Source organism: Vipera berus, assembly GCF_964194415.1.
Source record: "Vipera berus genome assembly, chromosome: 2".
Lineage (NCBI taxonomy): Eukaryota > Metazoa > Chordata > Lepidosauria > Squamata > Viperidae > Vipera > Vipera berus.
The window spans coordinates 231,380,285-231,404,500 of record NC_138203.1 but is presented as its reverse complement, the minus strand read 5'-3'; the positions used below and the strand labels follow the sequence as shown (position 1 = coordinate 231,404,500).

Below are 24,216 nucleotides of genomic sequence, written 5' to 3'. Positions count from 1 at the left end.
ATCAACCCTGACTGCTCTTTGAAGGCCAGATCCTGAAGCTAAAACTCAAATACTTTGGCCACCTAATGAGAAGGAAGGACTCACTGGAGAAGAGCCTAATGCTGGGAAAGATTGAGGGCAATAGAAGAATGGGACGACGGAGAATGAGGTGGCTGGATGGAGTCACTGAAGCAGTAGGCATGAGCTTAAATGGACTCCAGAAGATGGCAGAGGACAGGAAGGCCTGGAGGAACATTGTCCATAGGGTTGCGATGGGTCGGACACGACTTCGCAACTAACAACAACAACAACCCTTGATGTGTGTGTGTTTTCCCCATGATAGCCTACCTATCTAGCAAATGATAGGAATCAAACAGCAGATAAAGAGAGAATGCATAGCTGAATCTTCAGACAAGTGCCTCTAGCCAAAAATGAACTCACTTACAAGTCAATAATTTTTTAAAAAAGTTTTGGTTTAGGGTTGTTGAGGGAGCATATAATATAAAAAGGCTGAGTAGAAGTCTACTGAGAAGGCTTGCCTCGTGCATACCATGAGATGACATTATTACAATGAAGGGAGTGAGAGTTTACTCTCACTGTCAGATGAGACGGGGACAGGAAAGTCCACCTGTGCAGGCATGGCATAAAAGTCTATCTCAGCTCTGCATTCTGAAACCGAGACAAGAAGGCTAGATAAGTGGTTTCCCTGCAAGGAAACCATACATGCAAAGTTCTACACATCCATATATAGCACAATAAAAATCTGCCTCATCCATCCATCCATCCATCCATCCATCCATCCATCCATCCCAGTATTAAAAGTCTTGAGGCTCTTCTCCTTGCCCTTTAGAAATAAGACTTTTACTTACTCCCTTCTCAACTGTGATGATCACTGCCATCCAATCCTTTTTTTTTTTACAAAATGTCTATCTGTGGCAGCAGAATCAGGGGTTTTAATTTCACCAACTTCAAATCTAGCAAACAATATTCAAAGGCTAAAGTCCTTAGATAAGGCAAAGCTTGGAGTTGGCCAACAATTTGTCTGTTCAATTTCAGGGCACCCAATTTTCTTGGCAGCCATCCCTTGCATTTACATTTTAAAATAAAAGACACGGCTTCTAAGATTTAAAAGCAAAAGCAAATCTCTGCAACTAGCAGCATGGCTGATGAGCTGCCAGTGACATTCTTCACTGCTGTCAGTGGCCTAGCTCTCTCCCCCATATCACATCTCACTAATAGACAGCACTTAATCTGACCTTATGTCTCCCTTCTCATACCCTGAACCATTAACAGCCTTTCAAGCAGCTGACTGTAACCCAAACAACCAAGATTTGAGCACAAATGACCACTGTGACTGGCTTGTCAAAAATTATTCAAAGCTTCAGTACTTCATCATTGTGAATTGGCAAAACACCACCCTTGGATGGCTAATGGACTGAACAAGGGTTACTGATAAAAATTATTCATTATTGTGATGGAATAACTAATGATTTTTTGGAAAACCAGACAATTAAGACAACTAGAGAAAGAAAATAGGACAATAACAGGAAACAATAACAAAAGAAAAATTCTTGGCTCCTGGGAAGTGGGGAAGTATCTGAAAGTGACTCAGAATAAATTATCTTAATTACATTTGTGCAAGAGAATTACTTTGGTTGCTTTAAAAATTCTTGGTTGTTTGGTGTTAATTCTCTGCTTATCTGGAAGTTGGTTGCAGGAGAGGATGTGTTCTCTTTTTTTGTTGTTGTTTCTTTCTTAGCTATTTTTATTGCCTCTTTTGAATAGTGTGTAAACGTGGTTTATCTCTTTGTGCCTATTGATGGTTGATGTTTGTATGCTTGGTCTTCAGGTATTTCCTAGCATTTTTGTACTTAGTTTAGTCTAGGATGTTCACAGTATCCCTGATGAAACTATTGTTGAATCTTCCATCTGTTGTGAGTTTTCATCATGTTTTCTGATTGCTAGTAGGTCTTCATGGATGCACTCTGCAAGTCCTCTGTCTTTCTCTCCTACATAATGGCTATATAGTCCTTACCCTGTATGTTATAGGTGACTCCTTTTTTTTGTTTTGTTCCTGGGCTACTATATTGTTTTAAAGTTTTTTTAAATTATTGTGAAATGCAGCCCTTTGTACAGTAAAATACAGTAATCTATGAACTTGGTATAAAGAGTGAAGGTAACTCTAGCTAAGTGTCTATGGAGATTCTCAATCATCCAGATCATGGTTGTCCAAAAGGTGCTTTTTCAAGAGGCAAATGGACTTACTTGTTTTTCTTTGAAGACATTTCACTTCTCATCCAAGAAGCTTCTTCAGTTCTTCAGAAGAGGCTTTTTGGATAAGAAGCAAAACATCTTCAAAGAAAAACAAATACGGTAAGTCCAATTGCCTCTTGAAAAAGCACCTTTGGGACAACTCTAAGTTTTCTCATTCCAGATATAGCTACAATTGATACACAAAACTCAGATGAGCAAATCTCTTTTAGTTACAGCCTTTCTTGATGTTCCAGCAGAACTCAAGAATCCGGGAAAGCTTTCTCCTCTTTCAAGGTTAGTAGCATCATGCCCTCTCACAGAGAAGCATTAACAATCTCCCAAATCTAAATATTCTTCTCCTACATCTTGCTGCAAAACATTATCCCATAGATTACATTATATAACCAGCAAGAGCCCTAAGAGTTACCATGGCTTTGAATTCCTGGTTTGCATTCAGTGCCCTCCTTAAAACGTGGAGACTGAGATTTATTTGGACTCTCAGCATGGAGGACTCCACTATCATCCCAGCAATCCCAGAGGGCCAAGTAGAGCTGTTGCTCAGCAAAAGCACAGGGACAGTTATGTTAAGATGAAATGGACCAATAAAATAAAAAATAAATAAAACTGGTGTCCAGCTGCCTGGACATAGTTCAAGTCTGGAAGGGAAGAACAGGCTGAAACTGAATCCCAGCAAGATGTGTTAGCTGTAGAAACAATGGGCTGTCTGTTCCAGTGAGATACCATATTTAGTTCTGAACAAGATTGCACTCTCCTGAGCATGGCTGGTTTACAATTTGGAGATGCACTTGGACTCTAGGCTCCTGCTTAAGAAGTAAGTGGCAGCTGCAGCCAAGAGGGTATTTACACAGGTCTTGTTGAGATCCTTCCTGGTACAGGAGGCTTTATGTACTTTTATTCACATCTTAGTCATCTCTTATTTGGGCTACTGCAGTGCACCACATATGGGGCTGCCCTTAGCCAAATACATTAATGTCAGTATTCAGCTTTGATAAGCAAAATTGCTTCTACCAATTCTAAACTATCTATCTATCTATCTATCTATCTATCTATCTATCTATCTATCTATCTATCTATCTATCTATCTATCTATCTATCTATCTATCTATCATCTATCTATCTATCTATCTATCTATCTATCTATCTATCTCTATCTATCTATCTATCTATCTATCTATCTATCTATCTATCTATCTATCTATCTATCTATCTATTTTATTGACTGCCCATCTTATCTCAGGGTAACTCCAAGCAGCTTAGAATCATAAAAAATAAAAACTGTACAAAGATAAAAACCTAAATAAAATACTAAAAGGTAAAGGTAAAGATTCCCCCGCACATGTGTGCTAGCCGTTTCCAACTCTAGGGGCCGGTGCTCATCTCTGTTTCAAAGCCGAAGAGCCAGAGCTTGTCCAAGGACATCTCCGTGGTCATGTGGCTGGCATGACTAGATGCCAAAGGCGCATGGAACACTGTTACCTTCCGACCGTAGTGGTCCCTATTTTTCTACTTGCATTTTTACGTGCTTTTGAACTGCTAGGTTGGCAGAAGCTGAGACGAGTAACAGGCGCTCACTCTGTTACGCAGCACTCGGGATTCGACCTGCCAAACTGCTGACCTTCTGATTGACAAGCACAACCCACTGAGCCACCGCGTCCCTAAATAAATAAAATACTACAGAGAGCCAAATATCATGGCCCAGTTAAAAGATGGAGAGGGTAGGAGGAATGATGAGGGGAAGGGGGATCTGTTGTTAATCGATCAACCACCTCCACTGTGATACTGTCTCAATGGAGCCAACTGGCAGAGCCACGTCTTCAGGCTCTTACGGAAAGTTGGAAGGGATTAGAGCTAACCTCACTCTAGGTGGGGGGGAGAGATATTCCAGAGGGCAGATGCAAAGGCAGAGAAGGCCTTTATCCTGGACCCCACAAGCACTGGGCTGACGGGGCCCGCAGCATGCCTCCTCTGCCAGCATGGGTGGTCCATTCCCAGTGGGATGAGACACTGGAGATACTTCTACAATTCTCATTGCTAAGTAACCAAAACCAGCATGGCATTGTGTATGCCATTCAGATTTTTAAACGGTGGCTTCCCTTGGGAATGAATTTATATTCATTTGTGAGGAGCAAGGTAAAACTTATATGACATACCAATACACTTTTCACATGCATGCATAACAGCACAGCTGACATTTGACAAGGCTAAACAATATCTTTCTAATAATACCTTGTAGCAGTCAATGCTGTAGCAGAAAAAGAGGGAAAAACCCACCTTTAGAGAGAGAGAAATATTTATTCACATTTGGCCATATTCATGAAATGCAAATGATTATATTCTGCTCTTTCAAAAAATGAGCCTCTACATGTGAAATTTCATGATAAAAAACTCAAATGTCCCTGTTTTCTCTTGATAAACCCTGCTGGGTTACTGATGCATGAATATGCTGAAATTGAATTACTGTATAACAGCAATTACTTTTCACAGTACACCTATAATGGGAATCAATTTTGCAGTGAACACCAGGTAGCCAGGAGAAGGGGCAAGAAACAGAAGGAGAGACTAATAAAGGAGGGAAAATCTTTCTACATTTTCCATATATCTGAGATACCGAGGAAGGAAGGAAGGAAGGAAGGAAGGAAGGAAGGAAGGAAGGAAGGAAGGAAGGAAGGAAGGAAGGAAGGAAGGAAGGAAGGAAGGAAGGAAGGAAGGATTTCCCTTTTACTCTCCAGAAAATACTTTTCCTCTTTTTAGCATTATCAGTTTAATTTAAGCAAGCAGCATATATTAGCAGCAGTAAGCAGTTATTCAAACAAGGTAGGTATAGCAAGCAAAACATGTTTTTCATTATTCCTTTCAACCAACAAATTTCTGTCTTTATCTGTGTAACAAAGTCTTTTATCTAATTAATCAATAAATTCATTAATATCACTGCCCACTCAGCACCGGATTCAGCATGGCATATACAGTATCATTAAATATCAGAGACATAAAATAAAACTATTTTTAATAAAATATTAAAAGAAAACAAAGACATATGAACACATAAAGTACTGAGGGGAAAAACCTGATTCAACAGTTCATACCCTTGTCAGACTCAATCCATGAGCAAAAAACAGGTCCATAATCCCTTCTGATAGGCAGACAGCGACAGGGACAGGTGAATTTGCAATGTCCTCTTTCTCTGTGGTGCTTCACTTTCCACTCATGTCACAATTCCTTGTTTGTATGTGTGTATTGGGAAATACAGAGTGGGCTGTACCGGCTGAATCAAAAGAACAAGAGGATCAAGGAAGCTCAGAATGAAACGGGCAGCAATACTTTATTTATTAAATTTATATTTATTGTAATACTTGCCAACTTCTCTTCCATAAGTATTAGATCATTCTTTTCCAGACTACTTCTATGCCCTAATGTACACCACTTTCAAACTTTATCTTTATTTTGACAGCTATACCCACATGCCAAATCTAGTCCCCATCTGTTCTATTTTCCAGGAGTTACTCTGCTGATAGAGTCCTGGTCCCTTTCCATAATTTCTTTTTAACATTCTGCTGGGTAAGTAAGAGTAAAAGATATTACGTTTCAAAATAAATGAATCCAGTAATTTTTAACCATGAAATTAATTGTATTTCACTTAACAAATGATCTTTACAAATCCTCTTGAATTTAGTTCATTTATTTCTCTTAAGTAGTGTTTTACAAGTAATGTAATGAAGCAACAATACTATTTCTCTTCCTGCCTGATAAATCATTATAGTAGACTGAATATTCTCCATCTGCAAAATACAAGCCCTTTCACTGACCAGATAACAAGGGTCTAAAAATGGCTGGACAACAAAGCATTGCTGAATTTGATGTCATTCCAATATAGCCTCTGGATATATAAACAATAATTACATGGTTTGCTTAAAGAATGACTGGCAAAATTATGTCAAAGCTGAATTATGCAAATACAAGGGTTTAGATTAGATTATCATAGAAGGAAATCTTTATATTGCCTTTAATTTTACAATACACCAGATAATTTTGGCAGAGTAGTTGAAGATAAATTTTGAGACCTTCAGGTTGGTGACTACAAACAAAACATTTCCAAAAAAAAATTAGAAACACTCGATTTATCACTGAGACTTTGCACTAACAAGGCACAATCTTTTTTTAAACCAGGAAGTGAGTCCAGCCTTGTTCTTCCTCCAATGCTATAAAACAGACTGCGGTTAATTCATGGCTGTTGACTAACTCTGGCTACTATCTTTACACTATATTATGATACAGTGCAGTGACCTAGAAATGCAGCAAAATGCCTTCTGCTGCAATTCCGGAATCTCACCAGACTTTCATAGAACCATATGACCATTAATGCCGATCATCAAATAAACAGCATGGAACAAACATAGCCAATTGTTCATAATGTTCAGTAATTCTGCAGTTCCACTATAAACAGGATTCAAAATATACCCATCCCTTTTGAAAAGACCTAAACGTTATAAACTCTGACAATATCCTACTATTTGCAATTTTAAAAATCTGTACTATGAAATTGGGGGACATTGTGATTGAATAAATCCATCCAATGCTGCAATCAGTCTTTTATTTATTCAGGAATTTCCTGTTTTTCCATCCCTGGTCTAGGAAGGAATAACAGAATAAAAGAATTGCAAGGGACCTTGAAGGTCTTATAGTGTAACCCCCCCCCTGCTCAAGCAGGAGAACCTATACCATTTCAGACAGGTGATTGTCTAGTTTCTTCTTAAAGATCTCCAGTGATGGAGCACCCACAATTTCTGGAGGCAAGCTGCTCCACTGGTTGATTGTCCTCACTGTCAGGAAGTTTCTCCTTAATTCCAGGTTGCTTCTCTCTTTGATCAGTTTCCAACCATTGTTTCTCATCCTTCCCTCAGGTGAACAAAGTGACCCCTTCTTCCTTGTGGAAGCCCCACAGATACTGGAACACTGCTATCAGGTCTCCCCTATTTCTTCTTTTCTTTAGACTAACCAAACCCAAGTCTGGCAGCCGTTCTTTGTATGTTTTAGTCTCCAGGGCTTTGATCATCTTAGTTGCTCTTCTCTGAATTTTTTCCAAACTCTCAACATCTTTTTTGTGATATGGTGACCAAAATTGGCTGCAGTATTCCAGGCATGGTCTTACTAGGGATGTTTTTCTCCTTTTGTGTAAAGATAGATACAAAAAGCAAGTTAAACAGTTCTTTTTCTCTGTTTCTCATCACCTCCTTGCCATTTTCTCCAACTAATAGACCATTTACTTGACTTTTTCTTGTTTTTTTTTACATATTGAAAGAAGCTAGTTTTTGTTATTTTTTACTACTGTTGCAACTCTTAGTTCATTTTGAGCCTTAGTTTTCCTGACTTTATCTTTGGAGAGTTGGGCTATTTGCTGATATTCTGTCTTAGTTATGTGCCCCTTTCCCACTTTTTTATACTTCTTCTTTTTTGTCTTTCAATTTATCAGGGATGGAGGGAGGAAGGAAGGGTTAATTTGGAAGTTTATTTATACATAGAGGGTAGAAGGAGTGGTGGAAAAAAGTTTTATTTGCTCAGTATCTCCATGCTACTAGTCCAAAATGAAAGTAGCAAAATAGCTGTACCATTTCACATAAAAATAGATGTACTGCATGCCAAAGTATATCACTTTTAAACATCTGTTTGTGAATGTATTCTCTGATTCAAAAAACAGAAAAAGTGAAAGAGAACAGGAATTCCAGATTAAGTGTTGTCATATTTCATAAAGAATGAGTTGCATATTAGTTATAAAAATGGGCAGAAAAAATTATTTCCAAAGACAGCACATATTTTAATAAAAAATAAATAAGAATGCTTACATTTTGTCTTTATTCTGTTTTTTTTTATTTCTATGCCCCCTATTCTCATTTTGCTTCTTATGAAAGAAGGAAACTGAATTCTGTAAAGTGTAAACCATTGCACATCTATCAAAAATTTGCTCTTGTTTTAGAGATTTCTTGTTTTAGAGTTATATAATTTTACAATTGCCAAGCTTAAAAGCTTGTTCTTCTTAAAATAAAACGCAAAGTTAAATTCTATATCAAACATATTTTTACAGTTTTTTCCTGTTCTCTCACATAATTACAACACAAAGAGAGACCTATCTGTTATACCATTGAATCTTTTGCCTTTTATTTCCTATTTCAATTGTAAGATAAATCTTACAATGGTCTTTAAAAACTCACAATAACTAATACATAAAGAAATGCTATTATCAAGACACAGAAAAAAGAAATAACAATACTCAAAAACCATGCACCTATTATAGTTGACATAGCTTTCAAAATAATTCATACACTTTTATGAGCAGCTAAATTCTGATACCAAATTTTATGTCCCTAGTCTCTGAGTTTTGCAGGAACTGCTGGTAACAGATGACTGAGCTGAAGGTTATGGACATTATAAGTATGTACCATTTACAGAAGACAACAGATGCAAGAACTTTTATTACCGAATAAAGTCTATTCAAAGTCTTCTAAATTTCAATCAATCAGAATAGAGCTGAAAGGGACCTTGGAGGTCTTCTAGTCCAACCCCCTGCTCAAGCAGGAGACCCTACCATTTCAGATAGATGGCTGTCTAGTCTTTTCTTAAAAACCTCCAGTGATGAAGCACTTACAACTTCTGAAGGCAAGCAAATGACCTCCAATACTGATGTATAGAGAAAGAATTTAAAATGTATAGAGTAAAGGGGATATACACTATCAAAAAAGCAACATTTCTGCTTTAGCAAAACATAAATCCTAATATATATAAATCAACTAACTTTTTCTACATTCACACAGGGCTACCCTAAACTAAATTGCAGTGAGCCCATTCATGTTCATTCATAAATGGAGTAGGTGAACATGAGAAATTATCCTTTTAAAAAAATTGGAAAAAAAAGTCTGAGAAATTTTCACTGTTTTTTCTGCTTCACTGTGATATTCTGCAAGGTGGCTCAGTGTAACACAAGTCTTGCTTTTTTAAAATACAAAAAACAAAATCTTATGCTATTCTCAGTGAATTGTGAGGTCCTTTCCATAACTTTCTTCTAGAGCAGGGGTGTCAAACTGCCGGCCCGTGGGCCGGATGCATCACAACAAAACCGCACCCACCCCATTGCCGGCAATGGAGAAAAAGCTCCGATACGTCGCACGATGTCACGTGACATCACGAGTTGGACATGCCTGTTCTAGAGATTCCATGGAGTGGCTTAAAAACAATGTGATGTGATACCAGATCATGTTGACTGCTGATTGTCCATGCACTGTGGAACTTCTAACTAGCAGAAAGCCACTGAAAGAACACATTTTATTTATTCAATATATACGGCTACCCTTCTGGACAATAAAATTCATCCCATTATCCCTGCAAATGCAAGATAATTCCATTCCACTTCCAAAAAGAAATCTTCACTTTTTTGCAGGTGAAGATTTCTGAGAAATATAAGGGTTTTGGGTCAGCACTACTCCCTACCTACCCGGACAGCTTCAGCTTTTTTATGAAACATCTCTTCCATGTTCTTGGCTAGTTTCTTCACAAGTTGAAGGCCATCAATTTCTTCAATGGTAACCTCCTTTTCGTATTCCTTATATTTCTGCAAGACAAAAGGAAAGCATTAAGAGAAATATGAAAACATTGTTTTCATGTATATGCTATAGATACTTCTGCAATAGCAATTTTCATGTAACAATAAATTAATTGTTTGGGTATAACCCCAAAATAAAGACATTTTCTTCAATCCTGAAATGTTTGAGCTACTTCTGTGTGGTTGAATGAAAGCAAACATAATTTCATTGTCAGTGTGAATTTATATATTTACTTTATCATAAACTGTGATTAGTCCTATCTATGGATCCATTTGCCATTTCATGCTTTTAGAGATTTGCAAAACATTTCATATTCAGAATGACCTGTCTCAAAATTGAAATGCCTCACTTCACATGTGAAGCAGGCTGTCTTGATCAATTTGGAAGATTCTCAAGCTCAAAACAGCCAATTTCACACTTCAGACAGCTGTTTGGAACCCAGACAAGGCATTTCAAACTCAAGATCCTTTGAATTCAAAACATTTTGTGTATAACTCCTTCATTCAAAATGGAGTAGTTGGAAATCCCTGGTCTTGGAAATCTAAGGTACGATCTACTTTCTGATTAATAATACCATGTTTTTACCTCCACTTATGAGACAATCCATGTGATCCTGTTCCTGGTTCATTTAGTACAACTCTATGGCTTTACTTGTGCTTAATTTCATAGCATAAAACAGCTTCCATCTTCCCTAAATGGATTTGTTCCTCTTTTGTTCAAAGCTATCTCTGTCTTTTTTCTAAAGACTATTGTGACTAGTTGTACTTTGTTGTTTGACTTATCCCCATTTTCTTTTAGGCTATTTTCTTTTAGATTTAAGCATATGTTAAGGGTTTTGCTTTTGACTGCCCCTATGGTTACTTGCCAAAAGATACAAGGGTTAAGCTACATAGGCCTTGTGATCCAAGTCAAAATTCAAGGCATAGACCAAGTTTGCTCTAGTGGTTAAGGCACAAGGCTAAAAAGCAAGAAACTGTGAGTTCAAGTCCTCCTTAGACATAAACACCAGCTGGGTGACCTTGGGCCAGCCATTCTCTCTCAGCCCAACTCACTTCACAAGGTTGTTGTTGTGGAAAAATAGGAGAAGGAAAGAATGTTGGATATGCTCATCACCTTGAGTTACTTGTAAAAATAATAAAGGCTATATGTAATCAAATAAATATCCTAGTTGTGCTGAAATTCAGCTCTGACACATATTGTAATGGATATTATCATACAACTAATGCATATAGCATCAAATGTACTTCCTATGCTAGGGCTTTGGGGTAAAGAGCACAGCTGATAGGCAGTTAGTAGGAAAACTGTTTAAAAAAACATTTGCAGCATGCATTAAAATATTTTTAGGTACAAACATTCCAAAGAAAAGGTTTAACTACAACAAAGATTATCAAATAAAAGGATTAGAACCGTATAATAGTCTTCAGTGAGGTCTGCAATTGGCCATCCTAACAAATATTATCAATTGTTAAAGGATGAACAGTGATTTCATTAGCAATGCTCCTTATAAAGGAACTGTAGTTGCATGCGTCAGTGACTACCTCTATTCCTATTGTTCATTATAATTGTCCATGCAATAAAGAGTGTAGAATTTCCAATTTTGTTGTCAGTTATGGTTTATGGCTAGTAAAGACGATATATCTCACAAACAAATTAGGCTGGCAAGTGAGAATATTCTGAATAGCAAAAGGGAGATTATATATCAAATGGTTGGGTTAGCAGATTATGCGGGGCAGAAACCATCCCACTGAAAAGATTTCAATAGTCAACATGTTACTGGCATCAAATGGTGAAGAGAAAAATTAGCAGTAAGTCTCCCAGCAAATCTCTCAGTTAAAAAATAAAAAATAAACTAAGAAACTAATGTGGCCTAAGGTTTCTGTTGCAAAAAGGAATTTAGGTTTTTTTGTTTAAGTGGAAGCTCTCTGATGCAGAGAATCAATGCTATTGCCAAAAAACCCGTGTGGTTTGGGTGCAGATGGGCTCAGCTATCTGGCATACAATGCTCAGCTGCTGTTCAGGAGCATCCATTGTTTCATTCACATTTCAGTTGACTGTCATATTTAATGAGTCATTTTGTCCAGCTTTACTAAGAGGATTATGCCATTATTTAAATAGCAGAAGAGAAGATGATTATGGCTTATTTTTATTACTAAACAATTATCATTTTCAGAATTGTAAATCATATTTATCAACAGACAAATACAACTCAGAGGAATTTATTGGCCCTATACAAACAGAAAAGCAAGGGTTTTACTTTGAAAGGAAAGGTTGATAATGTGCATTAAAGTCACAGGTTTTATATGTTAATGATGTTCATGTGTACCATCTCTGGCATTTTCTAGATGATTACTACCAAAGTTTAGGTAGATAATTATGTGCCCGCAGACAATTCCCCTTGGCAGTCCTCTATTTGATTGTTAAAATTGGTTAATTAAAAAAGGAAATTCAAAATCCAAATGCAATCAATAGTATTAACTTTATTTACTAGGAAGTTCCCAGATCCCATAGTCTTACAATTTGGAATATTGAGTGGCTAAAAATAATGCTTTGTGTTGGAAGTGTGGTAGCCTGCTCAGATTTTTTAAAAGACAAATGAAAACTGGGGAAATAATCTTTAGAACATAGGACATGGAATCATAGAGCTGGAAAAGTCCAACCCCTGGCTCAAGGCTGGAAATCTTATACCAGCGATCTCAAACTTTTCCGGCTTTGCAGACCCCCTGGACAGAGATTGGTCACACGTGAACAGTGGGCAAGTGTGGGCAAGTGTGCATGTACAGCTCTATTTGCAAGATCAGTGGGCACACAAATGGAGCTGTATGCACACACATGCTCACCCACTGCTCATGTAAGTTGAACTGAACATGCATGTGCACTCACCCACCACTTCCACAGCCTGGTTCTGAATGGGCCAAGGCCCGGGAGTGGGCCACTGCCAAGGGGTTGTGAACCTCTTACTTAAATCATTCCAGTCAAATGGTTGTCAAGTCTATTTTTGAAAACGTCCAGCAATGGAGCATTCCCAACTCCTGGAAGCAAGCTATTAATTGTTAATTTTTCTCACAGTCAAAAATTCTTCTTACTTCTAGGTTGAGCTCATTTCAGAGGGCAAACACTGTGACTGAGAAATGATGATTCCCAGGTCCCAAGTGCTTATATTATTTAATTGGAGGGATCCAAAACACACCAACCTGAGATCAACTGGCCAGGCTGATCCCATGTGCAAAATATGATTTCCTTTACTGGAAGTAGTTCCCTCATTGTTCCTTTTTTTTCAAAATCATTATTTTAAAAGAAAAGATGCTTAACTCACTTTTGTTGTTTAAAGTTTTCCTTTACGTTTCATTTTTTAAAACAAATCAAAGTGCTAAGCAGCAAGAAGAGAATATTTAATCAGTTCCTACTTTAAAATGTAGACTTTTTAGCCTCTCTGCAACAGCAAATTAACAAGCTCTGATATGAGAGAAAAATTGCATTATGTTAGATTACTTTAATGAGAGTATTTCTCCTTCCACCTGCCCATTTTCTTTGCCAATGGAACACATCTGGGGCTGAGCTATTTCTCCCTCAATTTGCACATTTTCCTTTTTTTTCATCATCAAGTAAATGTCATGCTTTGATAGTATTATCTAAGATCAATAGCTGTTTTCTTCCTCCTTGATTAAATATGACAGTAGATAAAAATGGACAGGTTATTGTCAACATAATTTGAAGTCAAAACATCAATATTCAATTACTGAAATCAAAGGAAAAAAATGTTAAATAATAAATGATAAGCATTGCTCTATTGCTTTTGTAGTTTTGATTATATCCAATCAGCATTCTGAAAATGGAGGCTGTGGTTTTTATATAGTCCAAGTTCTATGTTTAAAGAAAACAATGGGTGAGAGATGACTCTGCTAAATACACTGAAATTGGTGAAAGGTGAATTGATTCCATTAAAAGTTTTGTGTGGACCTGAGAGATTAAGGACTCTTTTAAAAATCAAGATCTAAATCAACTGTCTTAAAGAACTACTGTGCTTATTAAACTGATAGGTCAAGAAATGAGAAAGCTATTCTTAGAATGAACATATTTCATTCTTATAAACAATTTTATTAGCAATTATCCTCCCTTAAAATTTAGTAACATGGAAAGAAAGAACTATACCAGTGAACAGAATGTAGAAATGAGCTCACTCAGTTTGTACCCATCACTGGGTATATTTATGCAAGAAAAGGGAGTAGTATGATAACAATTTCAATTTCCATGTAGAGTTCTTCTCCTAAGAAAGTTTTGTCCAACAAACTCATCAGCCATGACCTCCATTAGGACCTTTTATCTTAGCTCTCCTACACCCAGCATCCTCCACATGTGACATATTTTGAAATGATTAGGAAAACAGCCTTAACCTATTCTTCTCACTTTTTGTTTACTTGTTTTTCAGCTAACTCAACATTTCAGTCTCAACATTATTCAATATAATTTTGATTTTGTTTGTTTGTTTGTTTTCAAAAGTCTTTACTTCCACATGGTGGCCATTTAGTCATGAGCCGTCAACTGAGCTTCATGTTTAGGTTGCTTTATAGTAACTCTATATTAATACATTTAGCATCAAAACTGCTAAATAATTAACATATAAGTAGAAGATTTAATGTTGTGCATATTTCCTCCAAAATCATCTCTGATGCTCTCTGAATAAACAGAAGACCTTGAACTGCCTGTTCATGTGCTAGTGTTGATAGTGAAAGTGAAATGCTAAATAATAAAAGAGAACACATGTAAAACATTAGAAGGTGGCTGAGAAGGCTGAAGGTGTGGATCTGTCAGGACCCACCCCAAACCATGTCTTAGGAAGACAAAACTCTTGGAGCCAAATCTTAGTCCAAAAGGAATCTTTACGATGACATGCTTGGTTGTAGGAATACAAGACAGGACTTAATATTGTTCTACAAACTAAACCCTTATAAAGAGTTCCCGGTTCAACCCCCCCTTAACCCCATTTGGTCAGTCCCCCATCATTTACCTCGTATCATCCCTCTCGTGGGAAAAAGGAACTTAGGACCTTTTATGTTTATTGCTCTCTTCCGTGACACAAGCCAGATGCTCCTACCCTAACCCCCCCTTTTGTTCCCCCAGTTCAAAAGGCTTCTCTTTTCCTTTGAAATGCCTAATACAGGCTCAATACACATTCGTTCCCTCCTCCTCGGGAGATGGCAGAATCCATGGAATAATGTTTTAAATATACATTTATGAATATGATATAAATGGATTCTGACAGGATCTCTATTTTGGGCATGGCATATCTGCCAACAAGTGCTACACTGCAGATTGGGGGCAAGGTCATCATCTCCATCACAAGTCATACCACCACCAGAGTGGTTCCACAACCTTATAGAGCAGACTTAAAGGTTGAGAGAGGCACAGAAGTGGGAAAGAATTGGACCTAAATGAATTAGTCCATTTCAATTATATATGTGATTCTAGAGATTGGTGTGTAGGGAGCACATTTACAAAAATAAATAATATTTGCAATATATATTGTATGTATTAGAATTATTAATAAACACTCAAAGTTACCACAAAATAATTACTTAGAAATGGCACAAGAAATTAAATGTCTACAATTTAAGGCCATATCAAAACTCTGTTGTATTCTCTGTGTAAATATGTACAGCTGTCTAGAAAACCAAAACCAACTATTACCGCACTACAAAAAATATTCAAATACCACATCCTTTTGTTAGGAGAATCAGCATTGGTGAGGCATTCTGTACTATCCAAGAACATTTATCATGTCAGAAAAAAACCCCACATACTCAAGTGCTCACACATTGATTCTACAGATTCCATTGTGCCAGATGATTTCATATAAGCACAATAGAAAAGAGAAACACTACTTCACTGTCAAAATTTTTCATGTTATTCGAGTGCTTGGATCATATTTTTAGTTTTGTGTGATTATAAACTTGTGGGTGAAGATTTTCAGGTTTTTTTTAAAAAAAAAAAACAAAATAGTGTATAAGCCATCAAACATTTGTTTAAAAAATTATGAGATCAGAAAATAATATACATTGGAAAATTGTACATAAACATGTTTCACTATAACTTCATCTTCTCATTATATCCTTGTCCATGCAAAATGTATTTCTGAACAAAAAGAGGAGAAGAGCAAGTAGAAAGGAGAAATTTCTATGGATAGAGTGTTGACAGCCTTATGACCAGAAACATGACCACATGAGCAAATTTTACTTTACTGTAAAGCTGCATTAATAGAATCTTGCAGATATGAAAATTCATTCTCTCCCCAATCTCCTTTACAATGAATAAAATAGGTGGGGTCCCTTCTGAGCCTCTTGCCCTGACCACATTCCTGCTGCAGGCTCAACTTCCTTTTTTTCTGACAGTTCTCTTAGTTGCATCTCTTTGCCCTGTATCCCAAGGTCATTCCCACATACCATTTCAATTGTTTTTCCACCCATTTGGGGGGGAGGGAATTAAAGAATGTACAAAATAAGAAACAAATTAGAGAGTGACCAGATGTAGTAATTTCACATAAAATACGTAATATAAAAGCCATTCAAACAATCACCAAATAATATTCCACTCCTGAAATTAGGACACAGACCATTAGAAATATATATGTGTACAAATGAAAGCTAGAGAAATGAAAAGGGTTCATCATCCCTCATCCGGATCTGCTTGTCCAGATAGATCCTTCTTCATTAAGAATTAAGAGCCAGAGTTTCTCAGGGCAAAGAAATCAGCTAGTTGAACAACTGATGGTCACTCAGCTTTAAGTTAGGGAATCAAAGGGCAAAAGTCTACTAAATGATGGGACAAGAAATAGAAAGCAGTGCCAGAATTAAATTATAAAGGCCATAGGAAACAGCTATATGTTCATGTTGACAAGAGAACAAATCAACTGTTTTATTGCATACGATTTCAAATAAGGTTTCTTACCTAGCCATGTCATAGTGTGATTTTCAGCCAAGTTCAAGCTTTGTCAAACTATGCCAAGTCAAACATCTGGGAATCATTGTTGAATTCTTGTTGGTGAACCCAACAAGAAAAAAGGTTCAAGAAAGGCACATACTTATTTGGAATATACTGTACCTACATGAACTTATAAGGGTACATTTCTTAATGATTTCATGGTTCCAACAAATGAGACAATTCAAACAAATTGCAGGCATATTATTTATATTAAAAGTCTTAGTAATGAAACGAAACATCGGCAATCATGGAGGGATGCCAGAATCTGAAATTTCCTCCCCCGAAACCCATCATAACACACATACAATCCCCGCCCTTATCTACACATCATAAATCACATTATCCAATTAGTTTTACATATGAGGTTTCACTTCCCATTCTGTACACAGGCTTTTGCAATCTGGGTGATTCCTCCCTCCCAAATGAAGCAATTAAAGTAACAGTCTGTCTCTTATTTTGTCAGTGCAAATACATGTCAATGTTTGCAACACTGACAGTATAGATTTCTGCTGTTAAGCAACTAATGGAGTTAAACCACCTAATCAAATTCTCCATACTGATATAAGCAGTAATATTGGCAATGCCCCCATAAGGTTTGACCACAGTAAGTCACATAAACTTTTTAAACAGTTCTAGTTATTAATTTAATATATAAAATGTGTAATCAAACCTATATTCATAGCTTCGCACTTGCTTATATTTCTCTCAGAGATATTTCTCTTGAATCCTATTTTTATTGTTAACTGAGGCAAGTGTGAGTTTGAATTTATATTCATCATCTCTAAATTAAGAACAAGCATAATTTCAAGATACATCAATAAAAAAACAAATTAAGAAAATAACTTAAAATTAAGAAAACCAAGATCACGGCATCTGGCCCTCTCAATTCCTGGCAAACAGATGGGGAAGGAATGGAGGTAGTGACAGATTTTATTTTCCTGGGCTCCAAGATCACTGCAGACAGGGACTACATCCAATAAATTAAAAGACGCTTGCTCCTGGGGAGGAAAGCCATGGCAAATCTAGACAGCACACTAAAAAGCAGAGACATCATCCTGCCAACAAAACTGCGTATAGTCAAGGCTATGGTCTTCCCAGTTGCAATGTATGGCTGTGAAAGTTGGACCATAAGAAAGGCTGAGTGTCAAGGAATTGAAGCCTTTGAACTATGGTGCTGGAGAAGACTCCTGCGAGTCTCTTGGACTGCAAGGTCATTAAACCGGTCAGTCTTAGAGGACATCAACCATGACTTCTATTTAGAAGGCCAGATCCTGAAGTTGAAACTCAAATACTTTGGCCACTTAATGAGAAGGAAGGACTCACTGGAGAACAGCCTAATGCTGGGAAAAGTTGAAGGCAAGAGAAGAAGGGGATGACAGAGAATGAGGTGGCTGGATGGAGTCACTGAAGCAGTAGGCGTGAGCCTAAATGGACTCCAGAAGATGGTAGAGGACAGGAAGGCCTGGAGGAATGTTGTCCATGAGGTTGCGATGGGTCAGACATGACTTCACAAGTAACAACAACAACAACTTAAAATTATTAAATTGTTCAAGTATATGGCTCAGTGTTACATGTGACTTAAGTCTATTTGTCTTGATACACATATACCGTATATACTTGAGTATAAGCCAAATTTTTCAGCCCACTTTTTGGGCTGAAAAGTTCCACTTCGGCTTATACTCCAGTCAACAAAAAAACTTACCGAGGACTTGTGCGCGGCCGAGGCTTTGGTGCTTCCGGGATCGCGCGCACCTCCCAAGCCACCGCCGTCCGAGACCTGCTGAAGTTTGGGGAGGTTTGGGGAGGTGCGCGCGCACCTCCCCAAACCTCCCCAAATGTCGGCAGGTCTCCGTTCCTCCGCGCCCTGCCTGCCTGCTTCTTTCCGCAGCGGAAAGAAGCAGGCAGGCAGGGCGCGGAGGAACGGAGACCTGCCGACGTTTGGGGAGGTTTGGGCGCCTCCCCAAACCTCCCCAAACGTCGGCAGGTCTCCGTTCCTCCTGCCGACGTTTGGGGAGGTTTGGGCGCCTCCACAAACCTCCCCAGGTCTCCGTTCCTCCGCACAGACCTGCCGACGTTTGGGGAGGTTTGGGCGCCTCCCCAAACCTCCCCAGGTCTCCGTTCCTCCTGCCGACGTTTGGGGAGGTTTGGGCGCCTCCCCAAACCTCCCCAGGTCTCCGTTCCTCCGCGCAGACCTGCCGACGTTTGGGGAGGTTTGGGCGCCTCCCCAAACCTCCCCAAACGTCGGCAGGTCTCCGTTCCTCCTGCCGACGTTTGGGGAGGTTTGGGCGCCTCCCCAAACCTCCCCAGGTCTCCGTTCCTCCGCGCAGACCTGCCGACGTTTGGGGAGGTTTGGGCGCCTCCCCAAACCTCCCCAAACGTCGGCAGGTCTCCGTTCCTCCTGCCGACGTTTGGGGAGGTTTGGGCACCTCCCCAAACCTCCCCAGGTCTCCGTTCCTCCGCGCAGACCTGCTGACGTTTGGGGAGGTTTGGGCGCCTCCCCAAACCTCCCCAAACGTCGCCGGGTCTCCGTTCCTCTGCGCCCTGCCTGCCTGCTTCTTTCCGCTGCGGAAAGAAGCAGGCAGGCAGGGCGCAGAGGTCCGGAGACCTGCCGACGTTTGGGGAGGTTTGGGCGCCTCCCCAAACCTCCCCAGGTCTCCGTTCCTCCGCGCAGACCTGCCGACGTTTGGGGAGGTTTGGGCACCTCCCCAAACCTCCCCAGGTCTCCGTTCCTCCGCGCAGACCTGCCGACGTTTGGGGAGGTTTGGGCGCCTCCCCAAACCTCCCCAAACGTCGCCGGGTCTCCGTTCCTCTGTGCCCTGCCTGCCTGCTTCTTTCCGCTGCGGAAAGAAGCAGGCAGGCAGGGCGCAGAGGTCCGGAGACCTGCCGACGTTTGGGGAGGTTTGGGGAGGTGCGCGCGCACCTCCCCAAACCTCCCCAAACTTCGGCAGGTCTCCAGACGGCGGCGGCTTGGGAGAGGTGCGCGCGATCCTGGAAGCACCGAAGCAAGTCCTCGGTAAGCTCCGGGCGGTCACTTGCTTCGCGTCTCCTGAGGGAAGGGGGGGCGACTGGAGCGGGCGTGTTTCCTCGCCTGCTGGGCGCCGCGATTTGCCCGGGGAACGCGCGGGCCCAGAATGGCAGCGTGGAGCGAGGAAGCTGACAGCCAGGGCTTCCCCGAGAGCCGCGGCCACACAGGGTATTCCTGTGTATTCAGGCTTGCAAAATGGCGGATCGAGCCTCTGCTGGCGGCAGAGGCTTGCAGAACGGCGGATCGGCTTATATTCGAGTCAACAACTTTTTCCAGTTTTTGGGGGTGAAATTGGGGGTCTCGTCTTATACTCGAGTCGGCTTATACTCAAGTATATATGGTATTTGCTGTTCATGTATCATTGATGATCTATCTGGCATAAAAAATTGGCAGCAAGCAATAAAAAAAATTAATTGGCCTTTTTGAAGTGTTTTTTCATAGTATATTTGGTGTGTTTGGACAATCAAATGTAGTTAATTAATAAACCAGTTTAATACTAATATTATTTATTTGATATATTTGTATATTAGACTTTCACAACAAAGCCAGCTCTAATTAGTTAACAAAGCAATCCAAACAACACTATTAATGAGTATATGGATGATTGTTGGGTTTTCTGGCTGCTGAGTATTTTAATTTTTGTATATGTATTTGTTTTATCTTTATAATTGTCTACCAACCAGAGTCATTATTGAGACAGGCAGTTATATAATTTGATTAAATAAATAAATAAGTCACAGTTAAAAAGATTCTTGGAAGAGTGCATGTAACATTTATCTGCCACTTCTTAAACCAAACATTATCTATGGATTACATGGTAAGAATCCTGGAAGAAGCATAGCTTCCAGGTGTCCAATGAGCTTCCACCAAGTTCACACTTCAAGACATCTACTTTGCTTTCAGATCTAAAGCCTTGCACAGACCTAATATATTATGCTGTGATTATCCAATATAATGAATGGGAAATATCTCAGATTACCAGTTCTTCCACTGGACAATATATCCTATGGCTCTCCTGAAAAGTGCAAATCTGAAATGCCAAACAAGGGACCTATTTCATTTTTAAAAAAATGTCTGAGTTTCCAGTTCCAAAGAAAGGCAGTTAAAGATAATAGCCAGAATGAAACAGTGTTCATTTTAATAAAATGCACAAATTCTGTATTTATACTGGAGGTATTTTATATGATAATTTTCAGTAACATTCAAGACCTCCAAAGATAATTGGTTTTATTATGCTTCTCAAACTGATGCATCTCTCTGTGTGTGACGGTATTCAGGTCCCAAAGTTATTTTATCAAACTAAATAAAAAATATTTCCCTTATTTATTTCTACATAGTTTTCACTGCAATTTTTATAATTGATTAAATAAGCCATATTGATATATTTCACCAAATAGCACAGTTTTCCCCACAAAGAAGACAATTTAACAAATCAGGACAGTTTTATAAAGCATATGACAGTTCTGCTTGCAAGGTTTCTCACAATAAATATGCAAAATATAAAGATCAAATGCATATTTTCAATAAAGGCAAAGCATTCCAGGAGTTATAAGTAGGCACACCTCCATGGCAAATATTTATTGTATGTTCCCCAATTAAATTTATATATTGCTATAGGCACCAAAGTCTCCCAGAGGTTAATAAAATAAGAATAAAAACAATATAGATAGCTTTCCCTAAATAGATACATTGGATTGATTCCACAGTTATATCTGTATTCCAGTGATGGTGAATACTGAGTGCCCAAAAACCGTCCCACCTCTGCCCTGCCCCCACCCTGCTTGCAAGGCCACCCACAGCCTCCATGGCCCACCAGAGAAGATTACCTAAACAGCCCAGCAGCACCATGGTGGCTACGCCCTCCATCCGTGCCCAACAGCATAATCTGCGTGGATGGGGCATGAGGACAGAGTCTTGTCCCCGCTGCCCGGCTGCCATGTCCTTGGCTGCACTACTCCATGCGGGCCATGCCCTGGGTGACTCTCCTCCGGGGGTTGCTGGTGAGAAGTGGGCCCTGTGGGGGGAGGCGGGGCTGGGGCAATAGTGCACATACCCACAGAGAGGGCACGCGTCCCAAAGGTTCGCGTGCTGTATTCTATTAAGCCACTGCTGTATTCTATTAAGCCATAAAAAATTTATAAACTAAACTAGCACTTTGAGCTACATCTAGAAATCTATTAGTAGCCAAAGTGGGACCTGCAATACAGATAAAATACATCTGTACAATGTACCAACCAACAAGACACCACTGCATTCTGGATCAGTTGAGTTTTTGAGTGGTCTTCGAAAGCAACCCTATGTGCACACATGGCAATGATTCAAATAAATAATGATGAGGGAAGGGATCATCCTCATGAGGTCTTCCTGTTACATGTAAGTCCAAAACTGAAGCTGAGGCTGAGACTTTTCTTGCCATGGTTTCCACTTATCCCTCTATCAGAAATCATTAACCCAGAAAGTCCCTCAAACGATAGCTCTGGTATTGCTCCCTTGTATGAAGTGTACTTATATTTAAAAATAAATGTTTCTATAACAATTTATTCTAAAACTTTGTTTTAGCCTGAATCATACATTGTTAAAATACCAAAAAAGCTACTGCAAAGACAAACTAGAAACAAAAATTAAAATAAGCAAGAAAATGGTAAGACAACACCTATCTGACCTTGACAAATATAAATCACCAGGACCTGACAGATTACATCCCAGAGTTCTGAAGGAGCTGGCAGATGTTATGCCAGAACCATTACACCACATCTTTCATAAATCCTGGAACACCAGAGAAGTACCTGAGGATTGGACAAGGGCTGATGTGGTTCCCATCTTCAAGAAAGGGAAAAAATGGACCCAGGAAAATACAGACCAATCAGTTTAACATCAATACCTGGGAATATCCTAGAAAAGATAATCAAAAAGCAGATCTGTGAACAACTAGAAGCAAACAAAGTTACAACTAACAGCCATCACGAGTTTGTTAAAAACAGATTGTGCCAAACCAATCTTATTTCACTCTTGGATAAAGTGACTAAATTAGTAGACCAGCGAAATGCTGTGGACATAGTATACTTAGATTTTGACAAAGCAAACCACAACCTGTCACTTAGTAAGCTAGAAAAAGGTGGGATAGACAACATCATCACCAGATGATGTTTGTAGATGGTTGACAAACCATACTCAACAAGTAGTCCTCAATGGTACTACATCCACATGAAGAGAAGTAAGCAGTGTAGTGCCACTAGGCTTCATCTTAGGCCAAGTACTCTTCAGTATCCTCATAAATGATTTAGATGACGGAATAGTCATCAAATTTGACGGAATAGTCATCAAATTTGCAGATGACACTAAACTGGAAGGAATAGCAAACACCCCAGAAGACAAGCTCAGGATCCAAAAAGATATTGACAAACTTGAACAATGGGCCCTATCCAACAAAATGAATTGTAACGTGGAGAAAAGAAAAGTTTTACATTTAGGCAGGAAAAATTAAAGGTATAAGTACAGATTAGGCGAGACCTGGCTCAAAAAAAGTAACTGTGAGAGGGACCTTGGAGTCCTAGTGAATGATCACTTGAATATGAGCCAGCAGCCAAAAAAAGCTAATACAATCCTGGTTTTTATAAACAGACACATAGAATCAAGATCACACAAAGCATTAGTACTGTTTTATAAAACCCTAGTAAAACCACACCTGTTATATTGCAACCAATTTTGGTCACCATACTACAAAAAAGATGTTGAGACTTTGGAAAAAGTTCAGAGAAGAGCAAATAAAATGATCCTGGAGACTAAAACATACGAAGAACAGCTGCAGGACTTGGCTTTGGCTAGTCTAAAGAAAAGAAGAAACAAGGGTGACATGATAGCAGTGTTCCAATATTTGAGGGGCTGCCACAAAGAAGAGGGGAGGTAAAATTATTCTCCAAAACACCAGAGGGCAGGACAGGAAACAATGGTTGGAAACTGACCAAAAAGAGAAGCAACCTGGAATTAAGGAGAAACTTCCAAACAGTGAGGACAACTAAGCAGTGGAACAGCTTGCTTCCAGAAATTGTGGGCGCTTCATCACCTGAGTTTTTAAGAAGAGATTAGACAGTCAATTGTATGAAATAGCATAGGTTCTCCTGCTTGAGCAGTGGGCTGGACCAGAAGACCTTCAAGGTCCCTTCCAGCTCTATTCTATTCTATTCTATTCTATTCTATTCTATTCTATTCTATTCTATTCTATTCTATTCTATTCTATTCTATTCTATTCTATTCTATTCTATTCTATTCTATTCTATTCTATTCTATTCTATTCTATAAAATGTTTTTTAGATCACTGATTCTACTTTGTCAGCATAAAGGGCTCTTGCTGGAATGGTGATCTTCTTTGAACAG

At 39.0% G+C, this 24,216-nt stretch overlaps 1 protein-coding gene and 1 long non-coding RNA gene across 2 annotated transcripts in view; both read right to left on the bottom strand.

Annotated features, from left to right (window-relative positions):
- Positions 1–24,216, bottom strand: part of CACNA2D3 (calcium voltage-gated channel auxiliary subunit alpha2delta 3) — a gene marked incomplete at its 5' end in the record, with an annotated part of 625,719 nt that overhangs the window by 447,897 nt on the left and 153,606 nt on the right. Inside the window, one exon of the mRNA XM_081319069.1 lies at positions 9,734–9,850. Within this exon, the coding sequence (XP_081175195.1) occupies positions 9,734–9,850 (117 nt within the window). The remainder of the gene's footprint in view (positions 1–9,733; positions 9,851–24,216) is intronic.
- LOC308662035 overlaps positions 13,367–24,216 on the bottom strand; it is a 159,158-nt gene continuing 148,308 nt past the window's right edge. Inside the window, exon 3 of the long non-coding RNA XR_014025083.1 lies at positions 13,367–13,498. This is a non-coding gene — a long non-coding RNA (uncharacterized lncRNA). The remainder of the gene's footprint in view (positions 13,499–24,216) is intronic.